Source organism: Eutrigla gurnardus (assembly GCF_963514095.1).
Source record: "Eutrigla gurnardus genome assembly, chromosome: 12".
NCBI lineage: Eukaryota > Metazoa > Chordata > Actinopteri > Perciformes > Triglidae > Eutrigla > Eutrigla gurnardus.
Window position 1 is genome coordinate 629412 of NC_139926.1, and position 20442 is coordinate 649853.

Here is a 20442-nt window from a genome sequence, read left to right on the forward strand (position 1 = left end):
GCAATCTCAGGTCGTAAATTCCCAATATATTCCCACTAACCCTTAAATTCTAGAGTCAATAGTTATTGAGAAAGGATCATTTCCATAATACTCTATATGTTTTTGTCTAATTATTTATTCTGCTTCAGGCCATTAGCATTTAGCCTTTCAAAAACTACATTTTCACTGCACTCAAAACTTGGTGCACACAAAGTGAGGCATGTGCCGTAACAGGGCAGTCTAATAGCAACGTGAATAACATTTCTACAACCACAATAACACTACATCTGTTTACATTGATGACTTAACCTCGATAGAAGCTTTGAATGTAACAACCTTCAGCTCAGTAAGCTGAAGACTGAAGAGTACCAGCAGCTACCACTGAAAACAGAATAATAGTCCAGTGGTGAAGTACTAGAACAGGTTTACCTAATGAAATGGTTACTGATTAAATAAATGAAGGATGGGTTTTCCTGCTCAACACTGAAGTAAGTTTCATATTAACATGTTATTGTAATTTATTCAGGGATACTACTATTACGAGGATAGTGTTGAAAACAGAAAGGTCAGTGCTTTAAGGTCTTTTGTGGTTGCTTCAGCAGCGGCTAGCCTACTTATTAGCTGTTGGGGGATGCTGGATGAACACAGAAAAATCATTGGGAGGCTGAATCCAAATGTCCATGGTCTGGACTGGTGGACTGAACCTTTGTGGCACACCAGCAATACATACTGTGGCTGCAGAAAGAGCCCTTACAGACTTGATGAATATGATCAATGGGCTCGTTCCTTGGTGGAATACACCAGTCAAGTCCACGAGTCAGCAAGTTCGGGCGACGCGGACATTTGTGTTTGGCCTCAGGGATTCTTCAACTTTTCTGAAATGATAGTTGGGTAACGTTTAACAGTTCAGTTTCAGTTTTGACTCACTAAGGGTGCACTCACACAAAGCAATCCGTACCATGCCCAAGCACGTTTGAGCTCCAAAGTATGGTTTGTTTGTGAGGGCTCCTCTTCCTTGGCCCCAGCACGGTTGGAAGAGGTGTGCTTGGGCATGGTCCATCTCCTCATGCTAAAGTACAAGGACCGGACCCGGACCCGGATCATGACCTATAAGCAACGTAGTCATGGCGTATAATCTATAGGCTGTTCCAATTATTATTGCTCAGTGCTCCACTAAAATTCTGACTGAAAATGAGCATAACACAGATGGATTCTGGGTCAGACTTGGGCTTGCTTCAGACTAGTGGTGTGAGCGGTACAGGAGCAGAACAGGACCGGGTGCTCCGTCCTTTTATAATAAAAATGCTGCTCCGTCCACATGCTCTGATGTGTGTGTTTACCTGAAATACTGTATGTGCAGATGCAACTTGTATGTACAGGAGGTAACCGTGCTCCGGCCCAGTTGGACTTGGAGCAATGTGAGTGCAAGCCAGTGGGGGACCATTGAGGGGGGACAATCGTGTTTCGGTACAGTACGGACCAACTGGGCCAAGTGTGAGTGCACCCTTAATGCATCGGCCTATATGGTGAACACTATGACACCAAACGTGTTAACAGTCAACCTAAATGTTCCCAGAATAATGGGGGTGCTGTAAATGTTTACTCAATAAGATCATCTTTGATTGCTTTTCAAATCACAGTTTGGCTAAGTTATCTCTGTCCCTCTCTTTCATTTCCTGTCAAACAATGTGTCGGAGCTCACCATTCAACTTTTCCTGGGTTAGAAATCACCAGAAAATCTAAAAACCCACCTTGAGGTGCTGCAATTGACTGATTGATTCTTGACTCTCATTATTTGTTCATTTAGTATGTGTGCAGACCTGATCATTGTCCTCCCCTCCAGAGCTACGACACAGAGCTGTTGTTGCCCAGGGACAGTGTGTGTGTTCCTGTGCAGCCGGTCGTGGTGGTGAAGAGGGAATCGGAGCCATCCGCCATCAGCTTTATGGGAGCTCTACGCATACCAGTCAGTCACGCACGCACGCACGCACACACACACACACACACACACTCACACTGTGTGACATGATGACAGAACTCAACTGTGTCCCAACTTAAATGCATCCCTGTTGATTGGATCATGGTCAGATTTATATTGTGGTCAAAGGAGCAGGTGGATAAGCCGTGAACAAAGCTCTACTAATTTGGTGATAAACACATTTTCCTGTACATTTTTCAATAGTCAAGTCAACTGTTATTTGAAAGTTCAGAAAGCAAATCAGCCCCAGTGTTCCTCCCTTCTTCCCTTTGCTCTCCTCAGAGAGGAACTCCCGTTTGGGGAAAATGATGGAGACCTAAGTTTGGTAAATTGTCCTGATTGTGTCCACAGATCCCCACTCAATGCCAGCTCAATGCCAGCCAGGCCACTTCCACATGTGGTCTGGCTGATCGGATCCCACTGTGGACAGGATCCGATCTCAGCGCATAGAGACTTGACAGTTAGTGGGTCCTGGCATTGAAAAGACAAGTGTAACCACGGCCATCTATAGTCCTAAACAGCTACTGTTGTACATACAACCCTGGAATTGTTTAGCTGAGGACCGAGCTAATTAGGCCTCACAACGAGGATAATAAAGTCACAAAAACAAGCCACACACTCGCCTCTTTATTCATCTATGTTTAATAGCATCTCAGAAGTACAAAGTGTCAAAGGTACAGACATTCTCCATTCAAGTAGAAGTACAGATACTTGTGTTTCAAAAGACTCTCAAGGTAGAAGAACGGCTTCAACTTCTTTACTCAAGTAAAAGTACAACAGTACAGGTAATAAATGCAGGTTATTTCTCCCCCATGCAAGGTAAATGTTGTCAGGACGACCGGAGGACAATCTCAATGCTGATAGGCTTTAGTGACACAGCATCACAAGAATTTCTCACTTGTGTTGAAATATTTGAACTTGAATGACGCATTACTCGTGCTGCCCTATATTGTCTTTGTATGCCATCACACCACGTTAAACATTTGCACAGCACAGCATGAGTCCAATATTAGTCCAATATACACGATATTGCAAAAAGTATTTGCTCACCTGCCTTGAATAGCATATAAACTTAAGTGACATCCCATTCTTAGGGTTTTACATCGGTCCACCCTTTGCAGCTATAATAGCTTCAGGTTTAGAGTGTGTTTATGGGACTTTTTGACCATTCTTCCAGAAGTGTATTTGTGAGGTCACACACTGATGTTGGACAGGAAGGCCTGGCTCTCAGTCTCCACTCTAATTCATCCCAAAGGTGTTCTATCGGGTTGAGGTCAGGATTCTGTGCAGGCCAGTCAAGTTCATCCACACCAAACTCTCTCATCCATGTCTTTATGGACCTTGCTTTGTGCACTGGTGCACAGTCATGTTGGAACAGGAAGGGGCCATCCCCAAACTGTTCACAAAGTTGGGAGCATGGAATTGTCCAACATCTCTTGGTATGCTGAAGCATTCAGAGTTCCTTTCATTGGAACTAAGGGGCCAAGCCCAGCTCCTGAAAAACAACCCACACCATAATCCCCCTCCACCAAACTTTACACGTGGCACAATGCAGTCAGACAAGTACCGTTGTCCTGGCAACCGCCAAACCCAGACTCGTCCATCAGATTGCCAGATGGAGAAGCGTGATTAGTCACTCCAGAGAATGTCTCCACTGCTCTAGAGTCCAGTGGCGGCGTGCTTTACACCACTGCATCGGACGCTTTGCATTGCACTTGCTGATGTATGGCTTGGATGCAGCTGATCGCCATGGAAACCCATCCCATGAAACTCTCTATGCACTGTTCTTGAGCTAATCTGAAGGCCACATGAAGTTTGGAGGTCTGTAGCGATTGACTCGCTACTGACCCAAGACCCGCTCCGTCATTTTACGTGGTCTACCACTTCTTGGCTGAGTTGCTGTCGTTCCCAACGGAACGACAGCAACTCAGCCAACTCCCCATGGAATTGATTGAACACCTGATTGTAATTATTTGGATGGGTGATTGAATGCTTTTGGCAATATAGTGTATATAGTCTTTGGTCTCTACCAACAAGGTAAATGTGTCTCTAGAAAGGGTGGGAGAAATAATAATAGTCCATTCTACATCATGATGCTTTAACGACTGTGCATCGATGCAGCAAAGTCTATAATCGACTATTTTTAGGGCCCGAAGCACCGACAACGGTGTGTGTGTGTGTTGTGTGTCTGCAGGGAGTGATCGAGTTCTCTCTGTGTCTGCTGTTTGCCAAACTGGTGAGCTACACCTTCCTATTCTGGTTGCCACTCTACATCACAAAAGCAGGTGAGGACCAAACACGAGTACAACCATTATTCCTCTCATGAAACTAAACAAAGTCATGTTCATTGAATGCTTAATGTTTACTGACACTAATTCATGAATGGAACACACATGGATGGAAATCCATACTGGAAAAAAATGAATATTCCACCCTAATTGAAAACCAGTTATACATTTTTCATTGTCCGTCCCTTTCACATCTACCGGAATTACCTTTTGCAACATTTGATTGGCTGCCTGGACCAAGTGTGAGTACCAAGCACTGAACAGTTGAGAATATTTGAGCTTTTATATGATCCTGAGGAAACGCCGTTCCAGAGGAGGAGAATGGTTATAGATGACGCATCTGTGATCAGCCTTTAACATTGTCTGCAATGTGATCAACAAGCTGCCGTATCTCAGCCTGACAGCTCTTTGTGGCTGTCTGAATAATGACTCATTATTACTGTGTGTGCGTGTGTGTGTGTTTGTGTGTGTGTCTCAGCTCACCTCGATGCCAAGAAGGCTGGAGATCTCTCCACCCTGTTTGATGTTGGTGGAATAGTTGGTAGGTGCTGCTGTGTTCTCTTAGAGACAGATGTGTGAGTTCATGCTTCCCCCGTTCTCTTACTGTCAGTATTTCCTTAGTTGTATGCATTAGTATGAAATATATGGTGTGTTATTTTCCTGGCTCATTACTTCTTCTGTGTGTGTGTGTGTGTGTGTGTGTGTGTGTGTGTGTGTGTGTGTGTGTGTGTGTGTGTGTGTGTGTGTGTGTGTGTGTGTGTGTCCACAGGGGGGATCTTGGCTGGAGTGATCTCTGATAAACTGGGGAAGAGAGCCACCACCTGTGCAGTCATGTTGCTTCTGGCTGCTCCTACAGTAAGTTCCCACTGAACTGCTCCACTCATCCACAATCCAGAGTCACAGTCCAAACATCAGTTGCATGATACCATACCAACAAGCATAGAGGTGACTGATAAGTAGATCAACATTGCTAAATGTCTGAGGAGTGAACCGTCACTTCAGTTTCCCAGCACTGCTTCACCAGGCCTCTGTCTGCATCCGCTCCCCCTTCTGTGTAGAACTTAAAGAGAAAACTAGGGATGCTCCGATCGATCGGCTGCCGATCGTTATCGGCCGATATGGACCCTAAACAGGTTGATCGGTGATCGGTCAAAGTGCCGATCAGAAAAGCCATCGCATATTGATATATTTCTTTACCCGAGACTGTTTTTCTGCGCCTGACGCAGGGTGGGAATTTCCCGATGGCCACGACGCCTGTCAAAGTTCCAGTGTAAACAACGCTAATTTTAACTTTTAAGGACTTACAGCCACCCTCGTGCGTACAGTCGGCTCGTCCCGTGTCTGTGGAACAGAGCGGTTGCTCTGCTGGGATTCTTCCAAAATACAACCTGCGCAACTTCGCGAGCCGCGCAGGTGAAGTATCAACATCACATGCAAGAAGAACGTCAACCGTTCATCAGCTTAATTACAGCCACCGGAGTGGAGCTGAGCGAGCGGGCAGTGAAAGCACACAGCAGCGTTTTTATTATAAAAAGAAGCGGTCCGTCCGGTTCCGCTCCGGCACATGTTTGTAGTCAACACGAGCGGAGCTGAACTAGCAAGTGGCCACGGGTAGGCAGTGGATTTTGCAGAGATTGTTATTAAAAAATTACCGGTCCGGTCCCGCTCTGGTCCCGCTCACACCACGAGTCTGAAGCCCAAGCCCGACCCAGAATCCCGCTGTGTCCTACAGTCATCAACAGTATGTTCAGTCATAAAACGTCACGATTATTATTATTATTATTATTATTATTATTATTATTATTATTATTATTATTATTATTATTCTCCCATCCATTCTGTGATGGGTGATCGGTATCGGCCGTATTATGATTCCTGTGATCGGTGGCCGTGGTATATATATACACTCAACAAAAATATAAACGCAACACTTTTGTTTTTGCTCCCATTTTTCATGAGATGGACTTAAAGATCTAAAATTCATTCCAGATACACAATATTACCATTTCTCTCGAACATTGTTAACAAATCTGTCTAAATGTGTGATAGTGAGCACTTCTGCTTTGCTGAGATAATCCATCCCACCTCACAGGTGTGCCACATCAAGATGCTGATCTGACATCATGATTAGTGCACAGGTGTACCTTAGACTGTCCACAATAAAAGGCCACTCTGAAATGTGCAGTTTTGTCTCACAGCAAAATGCCACAGATGCCACAAGCATTGAGGGAGCGTGCAATTGGCATGCTGACAGCAGGAATGTCAACCAGATCTGTTGCTCGTGCATTGAATATTCATTTCTCCACCATAAGCCGTCTCCAAAGGCGTTTCAGAGAATATGGCAGTACATCCAACCGGCCTCACAACCGCAGACCACGTGTAACCACACCAGCCCAGGACCTCCACATCCAGCAGGTTCACCTCCAAGATCGTCTGAGACCAGCCACTCAGACAGCTGCTGAAACAATTGGTTTGCATAACCAAACAATTTCTGCACAAACTGTCAGAAACCGTCTCAGGGAAGCTCAACTGCATGCTCGTCGTCCTCATCGGGGTCTTGACCTGACTCCAGCTCGTCGCCGTAACAGACTTGAGTGGGCAAATGCTCACATTCGATGGCGTCTGGCACGTTGGAGAGGTGTTCTCTTCATGGATGAATCTCGGTTTACATTGTTCAGGGCAGATGGCAGACAGCGTGTGTGGCATCGTGTGGGTGAGCGCTTTGCTGATGTCAATGTTGTGGATCGAGTGGCCCATGGTGGTGGTGGGGTTATGGTATGGGCAGGCATCTGTTATGGACGAAGAACACAGGTGCATTTTATTGATGGCATTTTGAATGCACAGAGATACCGTGATGAGATCCTGAGGCCCATTGTTGTGCCATACATCCATGAACATCACCTCATGTTTCAGCAAGATAATGCACGGCCCCATGTTGCAAGGATCTGTACACAATTCTTGGAAGCTGAAAATGTCCCAGTTCTTGCATGGCCAGCATACTCACCGGACATGTCACCCATTGAGCATGTTTGGATGCTTCGATGTGCTTGACCGGCGTATACGACAGCGTGTACCAGTTCCCACTAATATCCAGCAACTTCGCACAGCCATTGAAGAGGAGTGGACCAACATTCCACAGGCCACAATTGACAATCTGATAAACTCTATGCGAAGAAGATGTGTTGCACTGCATGAGGCAAATGGTGGTCACACCAGATACTGACTGGTTCTGAGTCCCCAGACCCCCAATAAAGCAAAAAAATGCACATTTCAGGGTGGCCTTTTATTGTGGACAGTCTAAGGCACACCTGTGCACTAATCATGATGTCAGATCAGCATCTTGATGTGGCACACCTGTGAGGTGGGATGGATTATCTCACTATCACACATTTAGACTGATTTGTGAACAATGTTTGAGAGAAATGGTAATATTGTGTATCTGGAATGAATTTTAGATCTTTAAGTCCATCTCATGAAAAATGGGAGCAAAAACAAAAGTGTTGCGTTTATATTTTTGTTGAGTGTATATATATACCACGGCCACCGATCACAGGAATCATAATACGGCCGATACCGATCACCCATCACAGAATGGATGGGAGAATAATAATAATAATAATAATAATAATAATAATAGTGTATATATATATACTGTATATATGTATGTGTGTGTGTGTGTATATATATATATATATATACATACACATACATATATACAGTATATATATATATATATATACTGTATATACCTTCCACTCATGTCACTTTTTTAAATCCCCTCCAGCACAAACATCGAAAGAGTCCCGCGGCTCATTTAGGAATAACAGCTCCGAGACGCTGCTTGTTTAGTTTGAGGAGATGGTAGTGCTAATAATAATAAAGCAAGATGATTATTATCATGACCTTATCTGTTACCATTGAAAATCCTGAAATGTAGTAATGTCCGAATCCAACCCCATCCAAGATAAAACGGGCACCTTCGGAATGCGTAAAAGACGCACCGGCGTGAAATGTTTTTATTTGGGCTATTAAGTATAATTTATGAAAAATTCAGTGTTAGGGATAAGTTGTTCATTTCACACACAAAAGATCTTGTAATGAGATGGCAAACTGTAGTCTTGTAGTCTACTCCTATAGTCGCGTAGCGTGTAGTCTTGTGTATAATAATTGAGATCGCATTCTCCGCACCTCGCATGCGGGAATAATTAAAACTTGAGGAGAAATTATACAGTGGGAGACGCTGTGTCTGTCATATATCACAAAACAGGGTCAGAGCGCACAGCAGTAGACATAATGACGGCGAGACCCCGGTGCCTCCACGAGCCGCCGGGCCGTTCATCATCATCATCACCACCGTCTTCACCATCCGCGCTCCACAGCTGCACCGGATTCCCGTCCAACACCAGAACGGCGGGACACCGGGGCCCGCGTGGCCCTCGCGCGCCGCTCAGACCAGCAGCAGCCCCAACTCCGGCTCCAGCTCGCGGCAAGTTTGCACGTTTCTCCACGGACAACAGGCTGCCGAGACCAGGCACGAGCGGCGCGCAAGCAGAACACGATCCTGACTTTTTTTTTTTAACCGACAACCGACTAATTCAATTCATAGTAACGCACCGCATTTAACGTTCAGTAACGATAACGGCGTTGTAACGACGGAAACAGTAATTAGTTAGATTACCCCGTTACCTAACGCCGTTATTTTTATTCCAAACACTGTATATATATATAACCTCGTTAAAAGAATGTCCCCGTAAACGAATAAATTCACCCAAGGAGGAGATCAGAGACAAGTAAAGTCGACGTCAGACTTTTAATCTTGATCAAGAGGAGCAGTTACAATGCAACAACGTGTGAGGATGCTACAGAGGAAGTGCTCAAATCACTGTTGTGACTTGAGTCTTTTAAAGGCACAGGAGATAACACGTCACTGACAGTTAATCTTCATGCAGAACAAGACATCATGACTACCAGGCCTCTGATAACATTTAGGTCAGTCATGGGGAGACTAAAGTAATAAACAGTTCAACACATAAAGCTGTAACCTGAACAAAGAAAACTTTAAGACATGAGGTTATACAAAATTCTTATAACAAACCTTATGGGGTTTCTTGGTTTCCCTCATCAAACTCATCAAATACACAATCCAACAACTCCAAAACGCTTTCGTGTACAAATTGTGACCACGCTATGTGATAATAATAATAATGTAACATTACGAGACGGAGCCATTTTAGACATAAACTCATGCAAAACCGCAGATGGTGTTCCCTTCAGGGACAGTTTTTCAGCAAGTAGTCTGTATTTGCCTCTTAAACAACTCACAATTTACACTCTACACACATGATATTTTTCCATGTTCTGTCTCTCACAATGTGCTCAAAAAATCAGAGAGATTTACAGAATTGGAATTAGCAGCCTCTAAATACAGACGTGGCTGTCTGTCTTTGCTCATTGACTCCAATACAAAAGCAGAACAGACCCCTGTTTTTAAACTTGCAACTGTCTCCAAAATATTTACTGCAGAAACACCAAAATCATATCAAATCATTCAGGAAGTCCTTACAGCGATGATGGTGTGTGTTTTTTTCTCATAGGAGCTACCGTTTTGTCAGAATGAGCCCAAATGTGAGACCAGCGTAGAAGCAGAAAATTGCTCTTTTTCTCCACGTTTCTGTCTGCCTCAGCCTGGGGGGCCTTTATCGTCAGTAGCAACCGCTTCAAGTTGCCATGGTAGCCGTGGTATATATATATATATATATATATATACACTGTATGTGTGTGTGTGTGTGTGTATATATATATATATATATATATATATATATACTCATCATAATGTACACACTCTGGCAGTACCCCCTATGGCCCTTTCCAAATTTCCCCTGAGGAAATGTTCTAGTTCTACATATTGTGCCCTGTGTTGCGCCTCTGTTACACCTCTGTTACGCCTGTTTTACGCCTGTGTTGCACCTCTGTCACACCTCTGTCACGCCTCTGTTGCGCCTCTGTTACGCCTGTTTTACGCCTGTGTCGCGCCTCTGTTACGCCTCTCCCACCTCTGTTGCGCCTCTCACGCCTGTCACGCCTCTGTTGCGCCTCTCACGCCTCTGTTGCGCCTCTCACGCCTCTGTTGCGCCTCTCACACCTCTGTTGCGCCTCTGCTACGCCTCTGTTACGACCTTCATTGCCGGCTCAGAGGCGGAACCCTGTTCCATCTCTGTACCTTTTACAGTTAGGGACTGTACGTTATTAGTCATTCCCTCCGATGAGAATCTGTATCTCTCATATAAAACATCACTCTCTGAACACAAGCTTTTTCCTTTTTTTTATCCGTGCACAGAGCTCCACGGTACCTTTTACAAATGCTGATGCCATTTTCCAAGAGAGCTGATTGGTCAGTAGGCGGTGCTTTTCTACACGTTTATCTCTTATGAGGACCCCCCCCCCCAGTCTAAAAATTGTTGGGTGACCCACCCCTCAACAAAGGAATATTAAGAGATACCCCCCCTATTTTCCTCCGGTGGTCCATTCCATAAATACCGAACGGTCCTGTAAGGCGTCTTAAAAAGGAGTGATAATTCGGCAACGAAAAGGCAGTGTAAAAGGGGCTTATAATATACATGATATACTCTTTTCACTTGTAACACCAGGCTGCTGCTAATTTAGTTAAATATGTGAATTCTAAACGGTGACTGAAAAAAATGCTTTCTTTTCACCCTGCAGCTGTATGGCTTCTCCATGATCAGTGAGTTCGGTTTGGGGCCAACCATTGGTAAGTCACCTCTCTCTCCTCTGCCTGCTGTATGATTGCATGATTCATTCCCTAGTTGGTTGACCAAAAATTATTCAGTGGTAGTTTTGACAAGCGATGAGATTAATTGCTTATTATGAAAACTATCAAAGTTAAAGTAGTTATCAAAAGTACCAGTTTTTGGCTTAGATTCTTAAATATGAAGAAACCTGACTAGTCTCCATGTTATGTAATCATGTACATAACAATAGCTTTGGTTTCTTGTGTCCACTGATCAGACAAAATGTAATATTTAAAGTAATGCCTTCAAAGATTACATTTTGAGAAAAGGGTCCTGTACACCGATAGAACATTGGAGTCTGCTTCGGCTGGGAAATTTGACAATGACTGAACGTTTTATAGACTGCAAAAGTTCCATCAATAACGCTTATCCAGTGGAGGATTCTCTGCTCGTGACAACTGTACCCAGGTGATTTTATATAAACTGCTCAAAAAAATAAAGGGAACACAACACCACATGCTAGTTCTCAATGAATAACATATTCCAGTTGGAAATCTTTATTCATTACAAAGTGCAATGCGTTGACAACAAAACAACGTAAGGATGATTAATGAAATCAAAATCCTCATCTTATGGATTCGATTCAGAATCATATCGAACATCAAAGTGGAAAATCAGATCGCAGGCTGATCCAACTTTTGTGGAGATTTTTCAAGACATGTCGAAATGATCCTCAGTAGTGCGTGTGGCCTCCACTGACTACTACCCACGCCTGGGCATTCTCCTGATGAAACAACGGATGGTCTCCTGAGGGATCTCCTCCCAGACCTGGACCAGAGCCGCAGTCGACTCATGGACAGTCTGTGGTGAGACATGGCGGTGGATGGAATGAGACATGATGTCCCAGATGTTCTCAATAGGATTCAGGTCTGGGGAACGGGCAGGCCAGTCCTTCATCATGCAGGAACTGCTGACACACTCCTCTGCCAATCTCTGTGATCTCTAGCTAATGCCAATCGCATTGCACAGTGTTGAGTTGTAAGCACAGGCCCTATTTGAGGACGTCGGGCCCTCAAACCACCCTCATGGAGTCTATTTTCAGTGGCCTGCTGGAGGTCACTTTGTAGGGCTCTGGCAGTGCTCCTCCTGTTCCTCCTTGCACAAAGGAGCAGATATCGGTCCTTCTGTTGGGTTGTTGTCCTTCTTCGGCCCGCTCCACATCTCCTGGTGTACTGGCCTGTCTCCTGGAATCTCTTCCATTCTCTTGACACTGTGCAGGGGGACACAGCAAACCTTCTTGCCACAGTGGTGCAAACACTGCCAAAATTAAAAAAAGAATCAAATCTGCCAGAAAGGCCAAGAACAGAGAAATGGTCTGTGGTCACCACCTGCAGAGCCATTCCTTGATAGGGATGACTCGCTAATTGCCACTCGTTTCCACCTGTGGTCTGTTCCATTTGCACACCAGCAGGTGAAATTGATTCCCAATCAGTGCTGCTTCCTAATTGGACATTAGGAAACAGCATATATATGTGTGTGTGTGTGTGTGTGTGTGTGTGTGTGTGTGTATATATATAAATAAATAAAAAAATCTCCTTCTCACCCCTGGTGGGGTGGTATCTGTGTCATCCTCAAGCTCAGGTCCTCTACCAGAGGCCTGGGAGTTTGAGGGTTCTGCGCAGTGTCTTGGCTGTTCCTAGGACTGCACTCTTCTGGACTGAGGTTTCAGATGTTGTTCCTGGGATCTGTTGGAGCCACTCTCCCAGTTTATATATATATATATGTGTATATATATATATATATATATACATACATACTAGGGATGCAAATTATCGAGTAATTCATTAATCGATAGTTGTTTCATCTTATCGATCGATGATCGATTAATTGATAAGCGGCAATTCTTCTGAGAAGCTGAATTTCCCTCTGAATAGGTTCTATCTACAGTATACGTAACATAACATCTTCCTTATGATATAAAGAAAAAAATGCAAATCATATTTTGAATAATTTCATTTTAATGCATCAATTTGGTGAATTTTGAGATCCAAAATATGACATATCAATTACTGACCAATTTCTTACAAACTGCTGGTTCTGATCCAAATGTTGACATACTAAATGGGGTTGAGGAGTTTAAGAATTCAAGAAAAGATGAAAACAAAAAGAATTACCGGTATACAGAGAGTTCCACAGAGTTGCCAGCGAGTAAATTCAGCGAGAAAGCGAGCGACGGGCGAGTAGCGACGTATGTGAACGGGGGTAGGCGTGGGGGACGCCTTGCCATGGCGACGGGGAAACAGAACGTTGATGAGCCAAACCTGCCGCGAGGATTTCCCCTTATAATAAGCGCTGATGCCCTCCTGTTTAGGCCTATCATTAGAGCCGCAAATTAAGTCCATTTGCCTCGATGAAATAATTTTGGGCGAACATTGAGACTATGGCGGTGCGCCATAGTCTCGTCAATGTGTGGGAAACACTGCTGCCAGTGTCCCGCTTCTCGTTTGTCTTGTTGTTGTCGTCAGAGCCCTGCTTCGCTTGTGTTACCGCATGTGCGTCAAGTACGTCTCGCGCCAAGCGCGCCCTCACATGGACTGGCGGGGAATTACGGATTGAAAACGCAATTAATTACAATGAATTTATTTTTATCGATTAATTGTTTGCATCCCTAATACATACAGCTGAAATGTATCAATTCCACAGGAGTATAGTGGATGTGGGTGGCTGTAGAAACTTGTGGAGGCGATGTACAGAGCTCTTACCCAGTATGTTTTCTCAGGCATGCTGTTGGTGTGTGGAGGCCTCGTCAATGGACCATATTCCCTCATCACAACTGCAGTGTCTGCGGATTTGGTAAGCTGTTCTAACTGTAATTTCAGTCTATCTATAGAATTTGTTGTTTGTGTTTGAAGTATTAACTGGATCTGCAAAGGCGCCCTCTCATTTCTCTGTTTTGACCTTTGACCCTAGGGGACACACAAGAGCCTGAAAGGCAATGCCCGAGCGTTGTCTACTGTCACTGCCATCATCGATGGCACAGGATCGGTTGGTGAGTATCACTGATCAACGGACATTTATATTCCTTTCTGCACGTAACATACACGTTAAAGAACCCAGCAAGCACAACTTTGGTCAGGAAATATGGAAAATTGCTCAGTTCTATCCACAAACAGCTGGTCATTGTAGTCTTTAGCAAATGTAACTCAAACAAGACAAATTGCTTAAAGGTCCCATATTCTGAAAAACAGGTTTTCTCTGGTCTCTACATATAAACCTATAAACTGGTCCTCCTTGAGTCTGTCAACTCCCGGGTTGAGGAAAACAAGCGACTCTTGCATGGTCTCTGCAGCCCCCCCACTGGTAAACGGCGCTCCTACAGGCTGTTCAGATTCAGCTCCTGTTGTTACGTAACAAAGGGAGTCATTTGCATAGGCCAAACTCCTCTGATGATAGGAGATATACGAGAGGGGGCGTTCATGCGTTCATCAGCGAGGTCCTGCGGGGAGACAGCAGTGAGATAGCGGTGTTTCACAATGTCGTCGCTCACAGCTAGACAGACAGATTGCTCTCCTGTTGGTTGTAAAAATCTGACAGCTGTGTGAAATTGATGAAAATCAGTATTATAGGGGACCTTTAATTTGTTTGGAACAATTTTCATTAATTCACATTCTGTTCTGTGTGTATTTAAAGAAGCAGGATTGTGTATGTGGGATTGAGTCAAAATAACTGTGTGTGTGTGTGTGTGTGTGTGTGTGTGTGTGTGTGTGTGTGTGTGTGTGTGTGTGTGTGTGTGTGTGTGTGTGTGTGTGTGTGTGTGTGTTCATGAAGGAATTTGTCACCCAGTGCAACAGTGATGCCTTTCAGTAATAGGAATATAATATGAAATGATAAGGAGATAAATCAGCAACCTTATATTTAATCCCCTTGTTGTGTTCGTGTTGGCATATCATTCTGAATTCATTTTCAACATGTCGGACATCCCTGTATGTTTGTCATTAAAGTGTTGAGATAATCCCCGCACACTAACACATGATCCCACTTCTGTTCCTGGTATCAGGTGCAGCACTGGGCCCCCTGCTGGCTGGACTTTTGTCTGCAGGCGGCTGGGATCGGGTCTTCTACATGCTGATGACTGCTGACTTCCTTGCTCTGTTGGTGAGTGCTTTAAAAACCATCAGCAACAACAGTAGCAGTAGTAGTTGCTGGGTTGGTTTGCCACTGTGGTAAGGACTCAGCTGTCACATGGTGTGAGGTGGAAATACTTCTGTGTGAATGCCTTTTTATGAATATTTAGTAGCGACAGTAGTAGTTATAAAACACTTAAAATACAAAAACTCATTGTATGTTAGTGTGCTGTTTATTAAGTTTAAAAGAGCATAATGCTTTATAAAATAATGAACATCATTATTAAACGTTATTAAAGATGTAAAAATATTATTGTCAACAAATGTATACAACTGTAGAAATTGGGAAAATACAATCATCTGATTTTACCTAAGAACAAATAACAAATTATTCACATCCCCACACTGCCTTTTTGTGATGTGGATGAGTGTATTCTTCATGTGTCCAGTAACAAAACAAAAAATCAACTCATTGAGATCAAATTGTGTGTGTGTGTGTGTGTGTGTGTGTGTGTGTGTGTGTGTGTGTGTGTGTGTGTGTGTGTGTGTGTGTGTGTGTGTGTGTGTGTGTGTGTGTGTGTGTGTGTGTGTGTGTGTGTGTGTGTGTGTGTGTGTGTGTGTGTGTGTGTGTGTAGCTTTTACTAAGGCTTGTGACAAATGAGCTGAGATGCAGTAAATCCCGTCCCATCTCCGCTGTAGAGTAAGTCCTACTTTCCTCCTGTCTGACTCATTCCTTTCCACTCTATTTGTAACAGATCCACTGATTGTCAATCATTTAGATTTGAATGTTGGGCTGTGGTGTCAACACAGTTTTCTCCAGTTATATTCAAAAGCAACTTAAACTATGAACATATACAGTACATTGAAAACTCTAGCAGCTAAGTGTTTATTTAGAATACAATCCATCTTCTGTAGTAATACACACCATGCATAAGGACCTCATACAACCCCGTTTTAAAACACTTGAACTATCCCTTTAATATCACACCTCAAACAGGATGCAAACACTGCCTTCATCATGCTCTTTATGGTCCTGTCTCCCTGTTGAATGCTGATTAGCATTATGTTCAGAAGTGTGCTGGTAATAGTTTCATGAACGTAGTGATCAGGTACAGAAAATAAGAACATGGACAACAGGTTCACTTTCAATAGAGCTCCAGACTGTAAAGGTTAATGACAGCCACGTTTTCAACATGGTGTTCATGTTTGTCTCTACTTCACAGGTTGAAGGAGCACTGAGATCTGAGATTGTACCACCTCCATGTAGGAGCGTGCACACACACACACACACACACACACACACACACACACACACACACACACACACACACACACACACACACACACACACACACACACACACACACACACACACCTATCATACTCCTCTTCACGTACCGTGAGTTATCTCTGTCCCTGTTCTTACCAGCATCATCTGCTCCATTTGAGGAACTCTCTGTCACATCACCATGGCGATGAATCTCTCGTCGCTGGCGTTCTCTGCTGAGATTGACTGTCCAAAACAGGAAAGAGGACGCGTGTGAACCCAAATGAGAAGCATACAGTGAACGTGTCCACAGAATGCTTCTAGAAGCTGAATAATATCAACATATCACACATGTCTTCATCTGAAAACAATCCATTCAGAACAATTCAGAATATCCAAACAGAATATGGCGTTTACATGACAGATATCAAAATATCATATTGAGAACAACAGTGAGTGTGCATGTAGGCAGAGTGGGACTGAAACGGAAGCAGATGCAGTCCAGTGATCAGGCCTGGTGGCTCCATCACGCTGCAGCTGTTCACTGGGAGCTGCTCTGTGGATCTGGATCCCTGTGGACTCTTGTGATCCATTTGTTCCTGGTAGTTTTCAGTGCAATGATAACGTAAAGCCGTGTCACACACACAGAGCCTAACATGGCCATTAAAAGTGCCTGTGGAGTTTCTGATCTTTAATAACACTCCTACAGCTAGCTGCTTAATATTACCACATAAACAACGTGTGACTCCACATACTTCAAAAGTCAGCTTGACATCTGATGAGAGATGCATTCAAGAGTGTTGTTGAGCTGCAGGAAACAGACAATACAGAGTGTAAACGTGACTGGTTTACCAGAGTGCACCGTTTCGGAAGGGCTTGTTTCACGCAAATGATAAACAACCTCACATGATTTCACTGTGAGATCTCTGGCTGCATTTACTGAAACACAACCAGTAAACAATGTCCCTGTTCTTTGAGATGATCCATCGCCCGTCTCTTTAAAGGGCTGTAGTTCAACAACAATCTGGTGACTGACTGAACCTGAGGATTCATTCTAATAACAGGAACACAGGTTCTGTAACAGTTTGAACTTATAGAAATGCTTTCATGCTGAATTGATTGGCTGTGGAGGCTACATAGTTACAGAGTATGTTTGTTTGTCTTTTCTGTGAACTGGCCCTTTAATCTCAATGGAAACACACATAATTGAATCTGTCGCTGTCAAGGAGGAAGCTGGAAGCTGTATGTGGGGAAGAAGCACAAACCCAGACCACTAAAATCCCAATCCACATCACCGTTGCCTTACTGAACCAAAGAGATTGTGGGGATCATGTTGTAGTTGAATTAAGAGATTACTTATTTAGTCATTTAAATTATTCCTGTTGGTTTTGTGGTGGTTTCTGATTTTCTTTCTGAATGTGTTATGAAGTCACCAAAGTTGTATTTTTGTATAAAACCTGCAGATGATGATGTATGTTTTCTGATGGTGATCTGAGATTCTTGTCAAATTAGATGACTAACTTGTCAAACCTCATATGAATATCTTTTGCAGTGCAATGTTGATCCATTGGTGTTTAAGATAGTTGGTCATAGTGGCTTAATCTTATCTTCCAATTTCCAATGATCCTGTAAGCATAAAAAATCCTGTCAATTCAAATCAAATGACTACGACGCAATTATAATATGAATTCTATTCTCTTGATTTACTGGCTGTAAAAAAATCTTGTAATGTAAAATGTATATTGTAAACTTATACTTCATCATTTTGCCTTCATTATGCTGTGTTCACCAAATACAAAGCAAATTTTTCATGTGTGCGATTGTTAACAAAGAACCAAATTCATGCCAGAGACGATTCCACAAATCTGCGTACCTTTCAACTCGAGTGAGCAATTTTGGTCACGCTGCGTCTCTAAAGCCTGTCAGCGATTAGATCGTCCTTGTGCTGACGCTGCTGAATCAGAAAATGGGGAAACAAATATTGTTGTCCCCCCCCCCCCCACACACACACACACACACACACACACTCTGGTGCAAATATAAATTCACTTTGAGTTTGCTGTGAACACGGCATTAGAACCTGACCATGTGTTGTGTATATTTATTGTGCGTCAGTCGAAGTCTACTTGAAACTTGGTGTGCCTTGTTTGTCTTTTTGCTGGGCACTTGATTTTGTAAAGAAAGAAACATCCAAATGTGTCTTTGCTTCTTTGAGACTTAACTTGGTTTTGGGGTGTTTGCTCCAAGGGCATTTGACAAACAAATTAATAAATATATAAATTGTTTCCCTCACTTAACTTGTGTTTTTGATGGCTCTTTCACTTCTACACGGTGGCTAAATCGGTCTTATTCCTAGCATGAAGTGGCCTTCAGTCTCAGCTGGAGGTGACAGGTGTTGTCTGAAATGATCAGCCACTCAGTGACACAGGCAGACAGAAGGTCACACACAGAACAGTACATTACAATCAATCAATAAATCAATCAAATATTCAATCAATCTTTATTCCAGACACAGGGGCGGTCCATAGAAGATACATAAAAAAGACATACAGACATAAATACAGCACATTTATCCCTGGTTTGAACTAGAACTCCAATTAATACCACTTCATCTCAAATTCACCCTCTGCTTTGAATTTGATCAACCAAAGATAAAATAATCAAAGTTACAGTTGCAAGTGGAGATTGATATGAGTTTGGTCTGTAAATGTATGAACAGGCTCGTCTGTCTCGAGTCAACACTTCCATGGTTCCATGCACACTTCCATGCACAATGAAGGAGTTCAAGCATTCAGAGCGACCACAGAGGCCACACTGTCCCTAGCTGCATTTCCTGTACAAAAATCCATTGTCTTTGATTTGATGTCTGGTTAAATAAAGGTTAAATAAATAAATAAAAAATGTCAGCAGACCAAAGGGTCAGCCCATTGTGTTGGATGAATATGTCCAGGATGTTAAACACTTTAAAGGTATAAAGATTGAAACTTAAGTGTGAGTAACGTTACATCCTGGTACCCAACACACAGAGAGACCTGTTGTTATAGTAACGTTACATCCAGGTACCCAACACACAGAGACCTGTTGTTATAGTAACGTTGCATCCTTGTACCCAACACACAGAGAGACCTGTTGTTAGTGTGAGTAACGTTACATCCTGGTACCGAACACACACAGAGATCTGTTGTTAGTGTGAGTAACGTTACATCCTGGTACCCAACACACAGAGAGACCTGTTGTTATAGTAATGTTACATCCTGGTACCCAACACACAGAGAGACCTGTTGTTATAGTAACGTTGCATCCTCGTACCCAACACACAGAGAGACCTGTTGTTGAAGTAACGTTGCATCCTCGTACCCAACACACAGAGAGACCTGTTGTTAGTGTGAGTAACGTTACATCCTGGTACCCAACACACAGAGAGACCTGTTGTTATAGTAACGTTGCATCCTCGTACCCAACACACAGAGACCTGTTAGTGTGAGTAACGTTACATCCTGGTACCCAACACACAGAGAGACCTGTTGTTAGTGTGAGTAACGTTACATCCTGGTACCCAACACACAGAGACCTGTTGTTAGTGTGAGTAACGTTACATCCTCGTACCCAACACACAGAGAGACCTGTTGTTATAGTAACGTTACATCCTGGTATCCAACACACAGAGAGACCTGTTGTTAGTGTGAGTAACGTAACATCCTGGTACCGAACACACAGAGAGACCTGTTATAGTAACGTTGCATCCTCGTACCCAACACACAGAGAGACCTGTTGTTATAGTAACGTTGCATCCTCGTACCCAACACACAGAGAGACCTGTTGTTAGTGTGAGTAACGTTACATCCTGGTACCCAACACACAGAGACCTGTTGTTAGTGTGAGTAACGTTACATCCTCGTACCCAACACACAGAGAGACCTGTTGTTAGTGTGAGTAACGTTACATCCTGGTATCCAACACACAGAGAGACCTGTTGTTATAGTAACGTTACATCCTGGTATCCAACACACAGAGAGACCTGTTGTTAGTGTGAGTAACGTAACATCCTGGTACCGAA

The 20442-nt window shown here is 43.4% G+C and overlaps 1 protein-coding gene across 3 annotated transcripts in view; it reads left to right on the plus strand.

Moving 5' to 3' along the window:
* Window positions 1-18677, plus strand: part of slc37a1 (solute carrier family 37 member 1) — an 81574-nt gene extending 62897 nt beyond the window's left edge. The window contains exons 11-22 of one of the 3 annotated variants that reach the window (XM_084022252.1): window positions 506-544; window positions 1823-1945; window positions 4152-4242; window positions 4724-4786; window positions 5015-5100; window positions 10966-11014; window positions 13774-13847; window positions 13965-14043; window positions 15052-15149; window positions 15754-15818; window positions 16342-16381; window positions 16548-18677. In XM_084022252.1, the coding sequence (XP_083878378.1) occupies window positions 506-544; window positions 1823-1945; window positions 4152-4242; window positions 4724-4786; window positions 5015-5100; window positions 10966-11014; window positions 13774-13847; window positions 13965-14043; window positions 15052-15149; window positions 15754-15818; window positions 16342-16357 (783 nt within the window). In that variant the 3' untranslated portion in view covers window positions 16358-16381; window positions 16548-18677. Of the gene's footprint in view, window positions 1-505; window positions 545-1822; window positions 1946-4151; window positions 4243-4723; window positions 4787-5014; window positions 5101-10965; window positions 11015-13773; window positions 13848-13964; window positions 14044-15051; window positions 15150-15753; window positions 15819-16341 lie in introns of all 3 variants that reach the window. The other 2 variants (XM_084022251.1, XM_084022253.1) reach the window with 2 other exon arrangements.
* Window positions 18678-20442: the final 1765 nt, after the last annotated feature.